At 45.3% G+C, this 18,038-nt stretch overlaps 1 protein-coding gene across 1 annotated transcript in view; it reads left to right on the top strand.

Moving 5' to 3' along the window:
- Window positions 1-18,038, top strand: part of LOC123666500 (solute carrier family 12 member 9) — a 42,952-nt gene that overhangs the window by 242 nt on the left and 24,672 nt on the right. Inside the window, 9 exon segments of the mRNA XM_045600586.1 lie at window positions 5,632-5,754; window positions 7,124-7,258; window positions 7,638-7,772; window positions 8,876-9,081; window positions 9,586-9,790; window positions 10,379-10,558; window positions 16,145-16,234; window positions 16,539-16,654; window positions 17,284-17,369. Coding sequence (XP_045456542.1) covers window positions 5,632-5,754; window positions 7,124-7,258; window positions 7,638-7,772; window positions 8,876-9,081; window positions 9,586-9,790; window positions 10,379-10,558; window positions 16,145-16,234; window positions 16,539-16,654; window positions 17,284-17,369 — 1,276 coding nt within the window.

Consider the following 18,038-nt stretch of genomic DNA (forward strand, 5'->3'; position numbering starts at 1 on the left):
ATATACTTATAACTCTTATAAGGTTAAAGAATTTGTTTTAAATTTTTCAATTTTAGTTCTTTATAATCTGTGAAGCCTGGCTGTTTATAAATATATATATTTTGACTATATGAAATAACACTATGATAGAGATTTAGCGCTCTGTCGTCTTTGTAGTACATTACCAAAACAAATAAAAAATGTCTTTCTTCAAGATTATTAAAAAGCTGTACAATATGAAGCTACCATCGACTCAGAGATTCAGATGAAGTGTTAGCTTATTATATTTAAGTTTTTTTTCGCGCTGACTATTTTATAGAGATGTGCAATTGTGTATCAGACATCCCCATCATGACAATAAGTGTAAATGGAAGAATACAACAAGAATTGTAATTTAATACAGCTAAAACGATAGGTCACATATAGGCTTTCATTTAATTAGCTTATTTAACAGTATTCAACTCAAGTGGCTCCCTATCCGCTTTCGCAGGAATACTCACATCCTTTCTTTACTATATTGTGTACTTTTCCATCCAGATACACCGCTTTATCTAAAAAATCGCTTTGAGTTTCTCTGTGACACTCATGAACGTTCCCTCAGGTCATCTTCAACCTTAACACTCAAAACTCCTTCTCATACTACTTCCTTTTATTCAAACTCCTTTTCTGTTAAAGCTGTACAACTTTGGAACTCTCTTCCTCTCTCTATAAGAAAAGCTCAATCTCTTGCCTGTTTTAAAAAATATCTAAAGGCGCATTTTTTGTCACTAAATACTTCATAATTATCATTATCAGCTCCATAAATATATATATTATGTAGTATTTGTTTATGTAGTATATATGTATATATTTATTTGTATATATGTATGTGTATGTATATTGTGTGTATATGTATGTGTATATGTTATATTTACTTCTGTTAATATCATACTGCTTGTTAACTATACGCCAATTCTTTATCAACTGTTTGTACACTTCCCTCCCGCTTCTCTTTTTCTTCGCTATGTCCTATGCCCAAAGGTTGTCTGGAAGAAATCGCTCTTAGCGATAAGACCGCCTTTGTACATCTTTCTTTTCATGTATCACTTTTTTTGTAATGTTTCTTTGTGGTGTACAATAAAGAGTATTTATTATTATTATTATTATTATTTTATTGACTAAACTACATACACTTCGCGGTTTCACCTGCGTAATTTCCGATCCTGTGGGAGTGGCCATCAATTCAAAAGTTTTTGCGTGAAGTAGTAACAAGGATCCATCCAACTTACAAAAGTTTGCATTTATATATTTCTAGAATATACCTACATATAGTAAATATTTGGTTATTGCATCTAAAATTGAAGCTATACGTGACGTCAGCTATTAGATGCCTTGTCCTTTTTGTATGTTCTGATTTATGTGATTAAAATTCTAAAAAAGTTCAAGTCATTTTGGCACATGGTGCTGTAGGTATGCGTCATACTTGTAAATATTCTATAAGCGTTTGCGTGTGTAGAGGTGTATACAGTCTAGCACGTTTTCTTGCTGGATGTTGTACGATTTTTTTTTATACAAGTAGGTCGGAAAACTAGCGTACGGCTCACCTGATGGTTATTACCGTAGCTTATAGACGCTCGCCCCCCTCGAGCTCTGGTCACCTTATCACCACAGGATCCTGCTCCAGATTATTAGAAAGATGTTTCCTGTGCCCTCAGATCTAAAATATTGTATAACTTTTTTTAGAGAATATCTTCATGTTATGTACTTTCTTTGGGACCCGAAATAAAATGTAAATAAGGAAGAGTATGCAAATAAGAAAACTTTAATTTCGTTTTACTTAACTTTTTTTATAGTCGTGTTTCAGTGTACTTCAGATTATTTTAATTAATAATAATTGTATTCGTTTAAGAGAACAATTTAATTTTCAAATACTTGGTAATCGTCCTGAAAGAGTAATCTCCAGTCGCGTGGTGCAGCTAACACACATATTTTATATTTAAACTAACATCCTGCCCCGGCTTCGCACGGGTATATATCAATAATTTCAAAATAGGAACTATTTTCCCACCCAATTTTTTTGAAAATATAATATAGCCTGTGTCACCCGCGGGTAGTCATTACAGCCTATATAGTCCACTGCTGGACATAGGCCTCCACAAGTTTACGCCAAAAATAACGTGAACTCATGTGTGTTGCCCATAGTCACCACGCTGGGCAGGCGGGTTGGTGACCGCAGTACTGGCTTTGTCGCACCGAAGACGCTGCTGCCCGTCTTGGGCCTGTGTATTTCAAAGCCAGCATTTGGATGGTTATCCCGCAACCGGTCGGCTTTTTAAGTTCCAAGGTGGTAGTGGAACTGTGTTATCTCTCAGTCGCCTCTTACGACACCCACGGGAAGAGAGGGGGTGGCTATATTCTTTAGTACCGTAGCCACACAGTACCCGCGGGTAGTGTAGCGGGTAGTGTAACAGTGAAAGAAGTTTTCAAATCGGTTCAGTAGTTTCGGAGCCTATTCAATGCAAACAAACAAACAATCAAATCTTTCCTCTTTATAATATTCGTTAATCGTTCTAAAAGAGTAAACTCCAGGTGTGAGTTGACGTTGACACACACACTTTTTTATATTTAAATCAATTTATCTACACCAAAGTGTTAAGTTATATTTTTATCGACTGTACTCAGCTAACAATTACTGCATTGATAAGGACAATAATGTACCCTTGAATGACGCTCGTTACTGTCCACTGTTACGCAATTGAATTTTTTTTTATAATTTCCCTCTTTTTATGAAAATGTCGTAACTACTGCTGCGTACTGTGTGGCTACGGTACTAAAGAATATAGCCACCCCCTCTGTTCCCGTGGGTGTCGTAAGAGGCGACTAAGGGATAGCACAGTTCCACTCCTACTTTGGAACTTATAAAGCCGATCGATGGCGGGATAACCATCCAACTGCTGGCTTTGAAATTCACAGGCCGAAGACGGGCAGCGGCGTCTTCGGCGGTCACCAACCCGCCTGCCCAGCGTGTTGACTATGGGCAAAACACATGATTTCACGTTATTTTTGGCGTAAACTTGTGGAGGCCTATGTCCAGCAGTGGACTGTATAGGCTGTATGATGACAATGTCGAACACGAAAAAATAATTATTTTGTATTTACCTAACTAGGTGCGGTCGTTCGCAACTTTGTATGTTGAGTGCTTACATATGTGTATAAACCTATTTTGGTGATTGATTTAATAAATAAGAATTCGCGGTAATATCACGTTAAGCTTTAGTTAAATAATTATATTCATAAATTACTTTAAATGATAATTAAAATAAATAATTAAAATGTAATTCGACCTTAATCCACCTGTAAACCACTTAACAGAATTGTCTTTTTTTATTTTATAAAGCAACCCTGGGCATTGTGCAGTGTTTCAAGGTTGTAACAAAAACATCGAGCTAGGGTCAATGCGAATTACATGCTATCAGTTTGTAAACAATTGTCGGGTTAACTGCGCGTGATGGTAGAGAAAATTAGTAGCGGTGAATTTTTTTAATTACATTTTTTTTGTTAATGAACTCCTTTTTAGTGTTGGATTTTTGTTGTCGAATTTTTTTGTAAGATTTTTTTTATTTGTAATATTTTGTTTGTGTGTGATGTGTTTTCGTGTTAAATTTTTTAGTTCTTTTCGTAGACGAAATATTTTTTAAAAAGCTGTTTTTGGAACTGATTTTGTTGTTCGTTAGATATTTTTTTTTTAAATATGGTGTCGGTTCGATTTGAGTTATAATGACTCTTACTTACTCTTGAGTTATGATACTCGCACTCCTACAGTTTTACCTGTTCTTGTAAATCGCACATACCTACTGACAACAATATGCACGTGATTGGTTTTCCTTGTTTCAATTCGTTTATTTGTATTTTGAAATGATTTTAAGCATTGAACTAGAATCCACGACTCTAGTTACGAGTAATTTTTTCCGAATGGTATAAATTTTTTTTGCTTGAAAGACTTTTTTTTTCTTATAAAAAGTAGTCTAATTTATTCCTTACTTCATTTACCTGTAAATAAAATTCGGAGATTAGACATTCATACAATACAATTTGACAAGATTGGCAATCCAATTGTGTCATTTGTAAAACGGCCAATCGCGATTATTTCGGCCCCTTTTTGTTTAGTTATCCATTGTTGTACAAAGGTTGCAGCAAAATTTGCCGCCCCCTAAATTTTACCGCCCCAAGCTTCAGCCTACTCAGCATACTGGTAAATCCGCCTCTGATCTTGTATCCATTATTCCAGAAAGTAAATTCCGAAAAACATTTAAAAATGTTTTGGCTTCAGCATCAATTATAAAGTATGATTACCAAAAAAATTGTTTTTAATTACTTTCAATATAAAAAATTGGAACTGCTGTAGTTTTATTTTAAGCATATTATATATAGTTTATCATGTATTTCAGCTGTGACAAAATTTTCATTATAGGTACTACAGCTGTCAACATTAACCTCTTTTTATTAATAGAAACAAAGTATCATGTAATAATTTATCGCTTCATTCTGTAATATCCCATTGCTGAGCATAGGCCTTGTGGCAGCATCTAACACGCGACATACAAACTAGGGAAAACTGACGTATCCTACATCGCGATATCAAAGTTATCCGAAGATTTAACATATATGCAAGAACTGACTTGACTGCTTTAACTGAGGTAGGGCACAGCAGGCAAAATATAGAACAAAATATGGAGCAGCCCGACTGGGGTAGTACCTCTGACCTTACAGAAAAGTTCACAGTAAACTACTGTACTGTTTTCAAGCAGTATTGTGTTCCTGTTGGTGAGTAAGGTGACCAGAGCTCCTGGGGGGGGATTAGGGATTAGGTCGGCAACGCGCTTGCGATGCTTCTGGTGTTGCAGGTGTCTATAAGCTACGGTAATCGCTTACCATCAGGTAAGCCATACGCTTGTTTGCCGACCTAGTGACATAAAAAAAAAGAACCCGACAACAACCGTCGGGGCAGTAGCCCACCAGACACAACACCCGTATGGTCGGAGGATTTTCCTTTTTGCGATGGTGGATGAGGAACTTCACACCATGTTTCCCGCACCCCCCCCCCAAGCCTCTTTCCCCGTGTGTTGCGGTCGTCAATAATTCATACAAAACGTTATTATTGCAATAAACTAATTTAAATTTTTCAACTCTCTCCAATATCAGGCTTTATCGTAAATTCGGACCAAAGCAAGTTCATCATTACAGATTAAAGACAACAATTTAAATATGTGGTCGACTGACTAATTTATAGAAACATTTTTGGTATTAGTAATATATAGGGTGCATAGGTCTCTACCAACCCGCATTGGAGCAGCGTGGTGGATTAAGCTCTGCTCCTTCTCCTACATGGAGAAAGAGACCTATGCCCAGTAGTGGGATATTACAGGTTGAAGCGGGAGGTGCACAGGTCGAGATCATCGGGGGACGTTTTTATGCAGTAGACAAAAGGATATAGTTCGAATATTAAGTAGAAGTAAAACTAAAAATCGGATAGGAATTTCTGTATTCAACGTGACTTACCAGCTAGAACTTAATACATACCAGCTAACCCTCCTCCAACGTCTAAAACATGGTATAATGGATATTCATTCTGCATAATATATAATGTTGGTAACAATTTTTATGTTTTTCTAGGATATGTCGAATTCGGCGAGTTTAGAACGGAGCGGCCAGGCGTCAAGAAAGTTGGCACCTTCGCCGGAGTCTTCTGTCCCGTTGTACTCTCTATGTTCAGTGCCCTCATCTTTATACGGATGGGTGAGTCCTTGATTTTATAGGTCAATTATTATTTATTATTATTGATATCATTTGTTGTATTTTTACGAGGATTTGATGTAGAGCTAACGCCTAAATTAAATTTGTACCTACTAAATACTGAGTGTTAATCATGGCTTCAAGTGTTTAAGGGCCTGTTTTATAACTTGCTGATAAAATCAATGTGTGACGTGTAAAAAAAAAACAATTCTTTTTCAACATCAAACTATATCTTATATATCTATAATGTTATATCTTTCAAATTTTTTAATTCGCAGCCTGTTAGTACGTAAGTGGTAGTTGGTTAGTTTTGGCGAAACTAGAGTATTTTTATTGTATTTTTTATTTCACTAAGTAATTTTACGATAGTCATTTATATAAAATCTTTCAAGTTTTTTAATTCGCAGCCTGCTAGTACGTAAGTGGTAGTTGGTTAGTTTTGGCGAAACTAGGGTCTTTTTATTGTATTCTTTATTGCACTAAGTAATTTTACAATAGTCATTATAATGTATGAAGTTGGCTTTTTATTGACGATTAAGCCTATCAGTAATATATATTTAAACATGTGCTAAATCCCAAAGGAATTCGGTTTATAGAAGCTTGAGATTTTTCTACATGTAAAAAGTACATTACTTTTATAGTAGTTAGTAACTTAGCCAGTTAGGTCTAGGATGAATTCAAAATGACAGATTTGTTTTGTCTTATTTGGCCATAATTAAAGCTTATTAGGCTGTGTGGCTACGGCATTAAAGAATATAGCCCCTTCTCTTCCCGTGGGCGTCGTAAGAGGCGACTAAGGGATAACACAGTTCCACTACCACCTTGGAACTTATAAAGCCGACCGATGGCGGGATAACCATCCAACTCTGGTTTTGAAATACACAGGCCGAAGACGGGCAGCAGCGTCTTCGGTGCGACAAAGCCAGCCCTGCGGTCACCAACCCGCCTGCTCAGCGTGATGACTATGGGCAACACACATGAGTTCACGCCATTTTTGGTGCAAACTTGTGGAGGCTTATGTCCAGCAGTGGACTGCAATAGGCTGAAGTGATGATGATGATTATTATGATGATAGCCATAATTGTACCTTTAAACGTTTTAAAAATTTTCATTAAGCAGCAGAAGAGTAATTGTCAACATTTTAGCAATAATTAAGTAAAGGTTGTAATTGTTTCTTAGATTTTTTATTAAGTAGAACAGCAATGTTAAAATCTATCGAAACCTTGTTTTCTAAATTTTAGAATTATAACATTTATTTATTAATTCAGAAGGTACTCGTTGTAGTGTTATATATAAAACATGTTTGAAAACGAACAAGAATAAGAGTTTTTCTGTTTGAAAACGTTAATTTTTATGATAAATATTTTTTCAGGTTACCTAGTAGGAAATGCAGGGCTTTTAGTGACTTTAGGACAATTTGGACTCGCATACCTGATAGTGGGTTTTACAGTGATGTCGATTTGTGCTATATCCACCAACGGTGCCGTTGAGGGTGGGGGCGTGTATTGTATCCTTTTTAAATATTATAATTAGTAATTCATGCAGATTAAATGACTAGAGTACCTTTTGCTCGCGAATTCCTTCGTCTAGAACAACATAACGCGGAGCAAAAAAAAAAAAAAAATCCCGGGTAAAATTAGCCTCGTGCTATTCGAGATTACATAGTCTTTCTACAGAGAAAGACTATGTAATGTATGTTAGTACAGACTAAATGTTATCTAAACCTGTTCAGCAGTTCTGAACGTGATTCAGTAACACACAGCCATTCATCCGAACTTTGACATTTATACAGTGGTAGATTCGACATGAGTACGAAAGTCATGAATTTTTTCACTATTGTGTTACCGTTAAGTAAAAATCTCAATATATCCTAAACACAAATTCAGTCATGATAAGCAGAACATTAGGTCCGGAGTTCGGCGGGGCGATCGGAACATTGTTTTTCTTCGCTAATGTAGTTTCGAGTGCTCTCTGCATTTCCGCTTGTACTGAAGCTCTCGTCGAGAATTTCGGGCCCAATGGTGAGTCTGAGTTATGCTTTTGCTTCCTGGAAAATCTAGCAAGATAAATAGAAATAGAGGGAACTGGAATTTGTTATTAAATGGGGTCGTCCATTAATCACGTGATTTTTTTAGCAACTTTTTGACACCCTTCCCTCCCCTGGATATTTGTGGTGGGGTTATACCTATCTATCTCCTGACCGACTGATAGACTATCCTCTCCCCATACCCAAAAATCACGATTATTTTTTTTGTGCTAAGTCAATTCAAAGGTTCAGAATATTATCTTTAAATACAGGTTTAATCTGATTAAGTTTTGAAAATAAAGCATCTTGATACACATTTATAGACAGGCATCAACTTGTTAGTTAAACTAAAAAACAACCTGTTGGCTGTTGTTTAGTTTAGAAATCGCGCGCTCAGCGAAAAATAAATAAACGTGATATCTCAATATAGTCCCTGCACCCCTGTGATATTTAGCAATATTTTTTTGGACGCCTCTTGTGATTAACGAAAGATGCCTAAATGTTGTTATGTTCAAATTCAGTTACATTAATGTTAAAAGAACTAGAACAGAGTTAGGCATTTTGCGGTCTGTTTTTGTTTATTTTAAATTCTTTAAATGGCTAATTCTTTTAATGGCAGCGTGGTGACTATGGGCAAAACACATGAGTTCACGCCATTTTTTGGCGTCAACTTGTGGAAGCCTATATCCAGCAGTGGACTGTGATAGGCTGAAATGATGATGATGATGAAATGGCTAATCGCGGACTACTAAAATATGTAAAAATATATTTGTATAACAAGTTGAGGACTTTCTAAACGCCTCTAATCGTTTTGGCCTGTGTCTTTTCTTAGGAATTTTCTTTGGTCTAGAAATATATCTGTCAGACGTATCTACATAAAAATAATTGTCGAGTTGGTAGGAGTCTCTAACTCCTTTTGTCGAATGGGAGAATTACATTTGCCCACTTGCTTGTAAACAATACTCAATAATAATCACTAAAGAATAAAATTAGTTAAGATTTAAAGCTGGTGCTGCCCAAAAAGTTATAAAAAAAAAAAAAAAAAACAGTGACAATACAGTGACAGTATAGAAAACCTTATGTGACCTCTGTTTCCAGGCTACCTGATATCGGAAGGTAGTCCTGGTTTGCCGGACGGCTACTGGTACCGGTTCTTGTACCGCTCGGCTCTGAATGGAGCGGGGTTGAGCGTGTCTCTAGCTGGGGCCTCATTGTTCGCCCGGACTAGCCTCGCTATCTGGGTCACCACTGTGGTTTGTCTCTTCAGTGCCTTCCTGAGCTTTTTCATCACCTCGCCTGGATTGGTAAGTGAATTTTAAAAATACTTCTTTTTTTATTTTTATTATATTTTATTGGAGCTTTATTTTCATTGGAGCAGCGTGGTATGATCTTTCTCCTACACGGGGAAAGAGGCCTATGCCCAGTAGTGGGATATTATAGGCTGAAACGTACTTTTTTTATTACAAAGATGACAAACAAGCGTACCCTACCCCTGACTTTTTATAGAAGCTCTGACTGCTTTACTCACCATAAGAGCATTAAACTAATTTAGAGTAGTGTTATTTGACTGTGATCTTATGTAAGGATGAGATACTTTCTCAGCTCCATATTTTGAGCAGGACATTTCCGGCTTTGCCCCCTAACTCAGTAGAATGAAGTTAGAGAGAAAGAGTGAAGGAAATTGTGTGCGTCAAAACAATTCGGCACTTTATTATTACTATAAAAATATATATATTTTAAATTTAAAGAACATTTTGTCCAATTTTAAACTAACAAAGATTTTAATTAGGTCTATTTTAAATTTTCAGATAGAAAAGCCGGACACAAATCACTTGGTGAACGAAACTAACTTCACATACACTGGACTGAGTTCTGCCACGCTCCGTAGTAATCTGTACCCACAATACGCGAGAGACTACAGTACTACGGACGGGGAAATGGTCGACTTCGCTTCTGTGTTCGGAGTACTGTTCACCGGTGTCACTGGAGTCATGGCGGGTGCTAATATGAGCGGTACGTAGGTTTTTATTATAACTTTAGGGTGAAAATAAAGCATACGTTCATCCTGATGTTACGAGTATACCCTAGTTTATGAACCCAACAACACCAGAAACAAGCGCGCAAGTATTGCAAGCGCTTTTCCAAATCGACCAACTTTATAGCACAATTTACATTTTGAATCCGGTGATAGTTGTACATAAATGTTTAAAATGACTATGCGAAAATTAATTTTAAGCCCATAATTGATTTTGATTTGGTTGTGATCGATTAAAATTATGATTTCTCTTGTAACATCCCACTGCTAGGTCTCTGTCTTCTTTCTCCATTGAGAAGAAGGATTGGAGCTTAATCCACCATGCTATGAGTAACGATTGATATCAGGTGTATATCATAACAACCGGGACCGACAGCTTAACATGCCTTCCAAGGGACGTCGGGGAGACCCACAAGGATAGATATCCAAATTGGAAAGAAATATTTGTACTAATACATATATCCACCCCAAACGTGTGCGCGTACGTGGCACACGCACTACTACACGAGAGCGATTGTTGCGTTCAAATTAGTTTACAAGTAACCACTAACGCCCCCCCCCCCCAGGAGAGCTAAGGAGCCCGTCGCGCAGCATCCCGCGCGGCACGCTGGCGGCGCTGCTGTTCACGGGCCTGTCGTACGGCGCGCTGGCCGTGCTCACGGCGGCCAGCTGCTCGCGCGAGCTGCTGGCCAACAACTACGTCTACCTGCTGCCCGTCGACGTGTGGCCGCCGTTCATTGCCGTCGGTGAGTCGTGTGCTTGTGTCGCCTGTATGTACACATACGTGCACGGGCCTGTCGTACGGCGCGCTGGCCGTGCTCACGGCGGCCAGCTGCTCGCGCGAGCTGCTGGCCAACAACTACGTCTACCTGCTGCCCGTCGACGTGTGGCCGCCGTTCATTGCCGTCGGTGAGTCGTGTGCTTGTGTCGCCTGTATGTACACATACGTGCACGGGCCTGTCGTACGGCGCGCTGGCCGTGCTCACGGCGGCCAGCTGCTCGCGCGAGCTGCTGGCCAACAACTACGTCTACCTGCTGCCCGTCAACGTGTGGCCGCCGTTCATTGCCGTCGGTGAGTCGTGTGCTTGTGTCGCCTGTATGTACACATACGTGCACGGGCCTGTCGTACGGCGCGCTGGCCGTGCTCACGGCGGCCAGCTGCTCGCGCGAGCTGCTGGCCAACAACTACGTCTACCTGCTGCCCGTCGACGTGTGGCCGCCGTTCATTGCCGTCGGTGAGTCGTGTGCTTGTGTCGCCTGTATGTACACATACGTGCACGGGCCTGTCGTACGGCGCGCTGGCCGTGCTCACGGCGGCCAGCTGCTCGCGCGAGCTGCTGGCCAACAACTACGTCTACCTGCTGCCCGTCGACGTGTGGCCGCCGTTCATTGCCGTCGGTGAGTCGTGTGCTTGTGTCGCCTGTATGTACACATACGTGCACGGGCCTGTCGTACGGCGCGCTGGCCGTGCTCACGGCGGCCAGCTGCTCGCGCGAGCTGCTGGCCAACAACTACGTCTACCTGCTGCCCGTCGACGTGTGGCCGCCGTTCATTGCCGTCGGTGAGTCGTGTGCTTGTGTCGCCTGTATGTACACATACGTGCACGGGCCTGTCGTACGGCGCGCTGGCCGTGCTCACGGCGGCCAGCTGCTCGCGCGAGCTGCTGGCCAACAACTACGTCTACCTGCTGCCCGTCAACGTGTGGCCGCCGTTCATTGCCGTCGGTGAGTCGTGTGCTTGTGTCGCCTGTATGTACACATACGTGCACGGGCCTGTCGTACGGCGCGCTGGCCGTGCTCACGGCGGCCAGCTGCTCGCGCGAGCTGCTGGCCAACAACTACGTCTACCTGCTGCCCGTCAACGTGTGGCCGCCGTTCATTGCCGTCGGTGAGTCGTGTGCTTGTGTCGCCTGTATGTACACATACGTGCACGGGCCTGTCGTACGGCGCGCTGGCCGTGCTCACGGCGGCCAGCTGCTCGCGCGAGCTGCTGGCCAACAACTACGTCTACCTGCTGCCCGTCAACGTGTGGCCGCCGTTCATTGCCGTCGGTGAGTCGTGTGCTTGTGTCGCCTGTATGTACACATACGTGCACGGGCCTGTCGTACGGCGCGCTGGCCGTGCTCACGGCGGCCAGCTGCTCGCGCGAGCTGCTGGCCAACAACTACGTCTACCTGCTGCCCGTCAACGTGTGGCCGCCGTTCATTGCCGTCGGTGAGTCGTGTGCTTGTGTCGCCTGTATGTACACATACGTGCACGGGCCTGTCGTACGGCGCGCTGGCCGTGCTCACGGCGGCCAGCTGCTCGCGCGAGCTGCTGGCCAACAACTACGTCTACCTGCTGCCCGTCAACGTGTGGCCGCCGTTCATTGCCGTCGGTGAGTCGTGTGCTTGTGTCGCCTGTATGTACACATACGTGCACGGGCCTGTCGTACGGCGCGCTGGCCGTGCTCACGGCGGCCAGCTGCTCGCGCGAGCTGCTGGCCAACAACTACGTCTACCTGCTGCCCGTCAACGTGTGGCCGCCGTTCATTGCCGTCGGTGAGTCGTGTGCTTGTGTCGCCTGTATGTACACATACGTGCACGGGCCTGTCGTACGGCGCGCTGGCCGTGCTCACGGCGGCCAGCTGCTCGCGCGAGCTGCTGGCCAACAACTACGTCTACCTGCTGCCCGTCAACGTGTGGCCGCCGTTCATTGCCGTCGGTGAGTCGTGTGCTTGTGTCGCCTGTATGTACACATACGTGCACGGGCCTGTCGTACGGCGCGCTGGCCGTGCTCACGGCGGCCAGCTGCTCGCGCGAGCTGCTGGCCAACAACTACGTCTACCTGCTGCCCGTCGACGTGTGGCCGCCGTTCATTGCCGTCGGTGAGTCGTGTGCTTGTGTCGCCTGTATGTACACATACGTGCACGGGCCTGTCGTACGGCGCGCTGGCCGTGCTCACGGCGGCCAGCTGCTCGCGCGAGCTGCTGGCCAACAACTACGTCTACCTGCGGCCCGTCAACGTGTGGCCGCCGTTCATTGCCGTCGGTGAGTCGTGTGCTTGTGTCGCCTGTATGTACACATACTTGCACGGGCCTGTCGTACGGCGCGCTGGCCGTGCTCACGGCGGCCAGCTGCTCGCGCGAGCTGCTGGCCAACAACTACGTCTACCTGCTGCCCGTCAACGTGTGGCCGCCGTTCATTGCCGTCGGTGAGTCGTGTGCTTGTGTCGCCTGTATGTACACATACGTGCACGGGCCTGTCGTACGGCGCGCTGGCCGTGCTCACGGCGGCCAGCTGCTCGCGCGAGCTGCTGGCCAACAACTACGTCTACCTGCTGCCCGTCAACGTGTGGCCGCCGTTCATTGCCGTCGGTGAGTCGTGTGCTTGTGTCGCCTGTATGTACACATACGTGCACGGGCCTGTCGTACGGCGCGCTGGCCGTGCTCACGGCGGCCAGCTGCTCGCGCGAGCTGCTGGCCAACAACTACGTCTACCTGCTGCCCGTCAACGTGTGGCCGCCGTTCATTGCCGTCGGTGAGTCGTGTGCTTGTGTCGCCTGTATGTACACATACGTGCACGGGCCTGTCGTACGGCGCGCTGGCCGTGCTCACGGCGGCCAGCTGCTCGCGCGAGCTGCTGGCCAACAACTACGTCTACCTGCTGCCCGTCAACGTGTGGCCGCCGTTCATTGCCGTCGGTGAGTCGTGTGCTTGTGTCGCCTGTATGTACACATACGTGCACGGGCCTGTCGTACGGCGCGCTGGCCGTGCTCACGGCGGCCAGCTGCTCGCGCGAGCTGCTGGCCAACAACTACGTCTACCTGCTGCCCGTCAACGTGTGGCCGCCGTTCATTGCCGTCGGTGAGTCGTGTGCTTGTGTCGCCTGTATGTACACACACGTGCACGGGCCTGTCGTACGGCGCGCTGGCCGTGCTCACGGCGGCCAGCTGCTCGCGCGAGCTGCTGGCCAACAACTACGTCTACCTGCTGCCCGTCAATGTGTGGCCGCCGTTCATTGCCGTCGGTGAGTCGTGTGCTTGTGTCGCCTGTATGTACACATACGTGCACGGGCCTGTCGTACGGCGCGCTGGCCGTGCTCACGGCGGCCAGCTGCTCGCGCGAGCTGCTGGCCAACAACTACGTCTACCTGCTGCCCGTCAACGTGTGGCCGCCGTTCATTGCCGTCGGTGAGTCGTGTGCTTGTGTCGCCTGTATGTACACATACGTGCACGGGCCTGTCGTACGGCGCGCTGGCCGTGCTCACGGCGGCCAGCTGCTCGCGCGAGCTGCTGGCCAACAACTACGTCTACCTGCTGCCCGTCAACGTGTGGCCGCCGTTCATTGCCGTCGGTGAGTCGTGTGCTTGTGTCGCCTGTATGTACACATACGTGCACGGGCCTGTCGTACGGCGCGCTGGCCGTGCTCACGGCGGCCAGCTGCTCGCGCGAGCTGCTGGCCAACAACTACGTCTACCTGCTGCCCGTCAACGTGTGGCCGCCGTTCATTGCCGTCGGTGAGTCGTGTGCTTGTGTCGCCTGTATGTACACATACGTGCACGGGCCTGTCGTACGGCGCGCTGGCCGTGCTCACGGCGGCCAGCTGCTCGCGCGAGCTGCTGGCCAACAACTACGTCTACCTGCTGCCCGTCAACGTGTGGCCGCCGTTCATTGCCGTCGGTGAGTCGTGTGCTTGTGTCGCCTGTATGTACACATACGTGCACGGGCCTGTCGTACGGCGCGCTGGCCGTGCTCACGGCGGCCAGCTGCTCGCGCGAGCTGCTGGCCAACAACTACGTCTACCTGCTGCCCGTCAACGTGTGGCCGCCGTTCATTGCCGTCGGTGAGTCGTGTGCTTGTGTCGCCTGTATGTACACATACGTGCACGGGCCTGTCGTACGGCGCGCTGGCCGTGCTCACGGCGGCCAGCTGCTCGCGCGAGCTGCTGGCCAACAACTACGTCTACCTGCTGCCCGTCAACGTGTGGCCGCCGTTCATTGCCGTCGGTGAGTCGTGTGCTTGTGTCGCCTGTATGTACACATACGTGCACGGGCCTGTCGTACGGCGCGCTGGCCGTGCTCACGGCGGCCAGCTGCTCGCGCGAGCTGCTGGCCAACAACTACGTCTACCTGCTGCCCGTCAACGTGTGGCCGCCGTTCATTGCCGTCGGTGAGTCGTGTGCTTGTGTCGCCTGTATGTACACATACGTGCACGGGCCTGTCGTACGGCGCGCTGGCCGTGCTCACGGCGGCCAGCTGCTCGCGCGAGCTGCTGGCCAACAACTACGTCTACCTGCTGCCCGTCAACGTGTGGCCGCCGTTCATTGCCGTCGGTGAGTCGTGTGCTTGTGTCGCCTGTATGTACACATACGTGCACGGGCCTGTCGTACGGCGCGCTGGCCGTGCTCACGGCGGCCAGCTGCTCGCGCGAGCTGCTGGCCAACAACTACGTCTACCTGCTGCCCGTCAACGTGTGGCCGCCGTTCATTGCCGTCGGTGAGTCGTGTGCTTGTGTCGGCTGTCCTCATACTGCTGTATACATACGTTCACGGGTGTGTCATGTGGTTCTGTATGCCGCAACAAGTGCACGCGCATCGGGCGGGTATGCCCGAAGCCCACACACTTGAAGCAGCGCAACTCCAGACTCTGGTGAAGCTCCAGACAACAAGAAGCTTACCGGTCTCGGCCAGAGTCTTTTGCGTCTGGGATCGGACATCGTACCACTGAAGTGTCCATCTTATCCGGTTCGGTGACGATCTAGCCAACACAGACTTTAACACTCATACAGACACCGCGTTTTCACCTTGACAACCGCCTCGGCCACCATTTTTTTGGCAAGGAGTCGTCTAGACAAGGTATTTGCAGACTTATGAGCTTCACCATCCAGCTTTGACGACTCTCGCCATGCTATTGAGAACTATTAAGCTGCGCTTATAGGATTCGTTGCTTCCGGGGTTTGCCCCATCGCTGCATGATGTGGCCATGTTCGACCCCCTTCTTCTCTGCGTACGACTCCAGTATGACAACCAAAACTAGTTATCGGCGGATCGCCAGTCTGGGCTTTTGTCGTTTCTTCTTCTCTCTCCACTGCTTCAACTTCTCTTATGCTGTATCAACGGCACAGCAGCATCGACGGCCAACGCAGGAACATTAGGTTGTCTGTCGGTTTCTTGTTCTTTTCTTTGTCGACGGTGACTAATTCACCGCGCACAGGCGCAGGTGTCTTTTCCTTTTCCACGACTGTTGCCGGCTCCGTGGCAAGGTAATATATGGAAAACAATTATTTTAAAGATTATTTTAGACAACTTTTTTACTAGGTACATGTATGTAAGCCATCTTTTTTTTTTGTTATCAGGTATGTTAACAGCGACGTTTTCAGCGGGATTATCAAACTTGATCGGTGCTTCAAGAGTGCTAGAAGCGTTAGCTAAAGACAATATATTTGGTAAGTATAATATTGAATTTCATCCATACATTATTTTTCGATTGATTAATTCAGTTTTAACGTCCCACTACTGGGCATAGACTTTTTTCTACATGTAGGAAAAAAATTTGAGCTTAATTTACAACACTGCTCCATTGCACGTCGACAGATATATTCCTTACTATGAGTAACGATTACTATCAGTCGTATATGATAGCATTCGGTACAGCTTTACGTGCTCACCAAAGTATTACGTCATTTTTTTATCCTGAATATTCTAATGTTGAACAAAACATATGTAATAGCAAATTATCTATTGTTTAAGGTTTCATACTGCGTCCGATGGTCTCTCAATCTGGTAATCCAGTATTAGCTGTGATCGCTTCGTGGTTGTTGGTGCAAGTCGGCATCATGGCTGGCTCTCTGAACACCATTGCTCAGGTGCATTTCTATCGTTTTCTCGCTCTCTCCCTCTCCCTCTCCCCCCCCTCTCCCTCTCCCCCCTCCCTCTCCCTCTCCCTCCCTCCTCTCCCTCTCCCCCCCCTCTCCCCCCCCTCTCCCTCACCCTCTCCCCCCTCCCTCCCCCCCCCTCCCTCTCCCCTCCCTCTCCCTCTCCCCCTCCCTCTCCCTCTCCCCCTCCCTCTCCCTCTCCCTCTCCGTCTCTCTCTCCCTCTCCCTATCCCTCTCCCTCTCCCCCTCCCTCTCCCTCTCCATGGAACTGCTTCCCCCCCTATCTCGACTATTTTATTTAGCATACATACATATTTGTCTCTTTCAAATAAACCAATCATTTTTAAATAATTTGTTCATCACATTACATCATGGCCATAGGATTTAAGGAGCTTCTGAGATAGATACTTATTTCTGTTTTATGTTTATTCCTATTACATTAGGTAATACTCTGTATTACCTAATTATATAAATAATTTAACAGTTAAACAGTATTTGAAATCCATTGAAGTAATAAATGTGTACTCTATCAAATACTCAAAAAAAAAAAAAAAAAAAATTGTGGTCCTAACAATTATTGTGTTAAAGAGATCAATAAGTAAAAGTAATTTTTATTTCAGGTGAATTCGGTACTATTTATGACAAGTTACTTCGCAATAAACCTCGCCTGTTTAGGTCTGGATCTCGCGTCAGCTCCAAACTTCAGGTAAGGATAAATTGGTTTTAACTTATGATGTAACTCTATATGAATTTTTTTAGAATAATTTTAAAATCAGCTTCAAATATTCATTACTAGTACTACTTACACTACTACAGCCTATCGCAGTCTACTGCTGGAGATAGGCCTCCCCTTGTTCGCGCCAAACCGATTTCCGCAATCCTATTTCAGCCATCACCGGCAAGGCATCTTACGTTTACATAATTCATAAACACCAGTGTTGTATAATCAAACGACTCAAACAAGTAATACTTGAGAATGTATGAAAATTAATATTTGTTAGTCATAATTTTTTTTTAATACACAACTGAAATTGGGCAAAAATCATTTCTTTGATATAGGCTGCTTTATTTCATTCTTTCTGCTTCTCTCGAAGCGGTGAAGTGCGCTGACGTTGCATTCGATGCCATAAAAAGAGTTCCTAACTCTCCACAGTCAACGAACGTAGGCTAATTTCGAAATTACATGGAGAATACAGTCAAATTTGGGTAGGTCAATTCCAACTTCAATTCAAACCAATAAATTCAATCAAACACAGGTCAGTTCGCATTGTTGACGATCCCAAACGGACGAACGGCTTAGAACCTCTAAGTATAAGAAGAGACTTTGGCTCTCCGAATGTTTTTTACTGTCTGAATAAAGGGAAGTGTTGTGATG

Source organism: Melitaea cinxia, chromosome 26 (assembly GCF_905220565.1).
Source record: "Melitaea cinxia chromosome 26, ilMelCinx1.1, whole genome shotgun sequence".
Taxonomy (NCBI): domain Eukaryota; kingdom Metazoa; phylum Arthropoda; class Insecta; order Lepidoptera; family Nymphalidae; genus Melitaea; species Melitaea cinxia.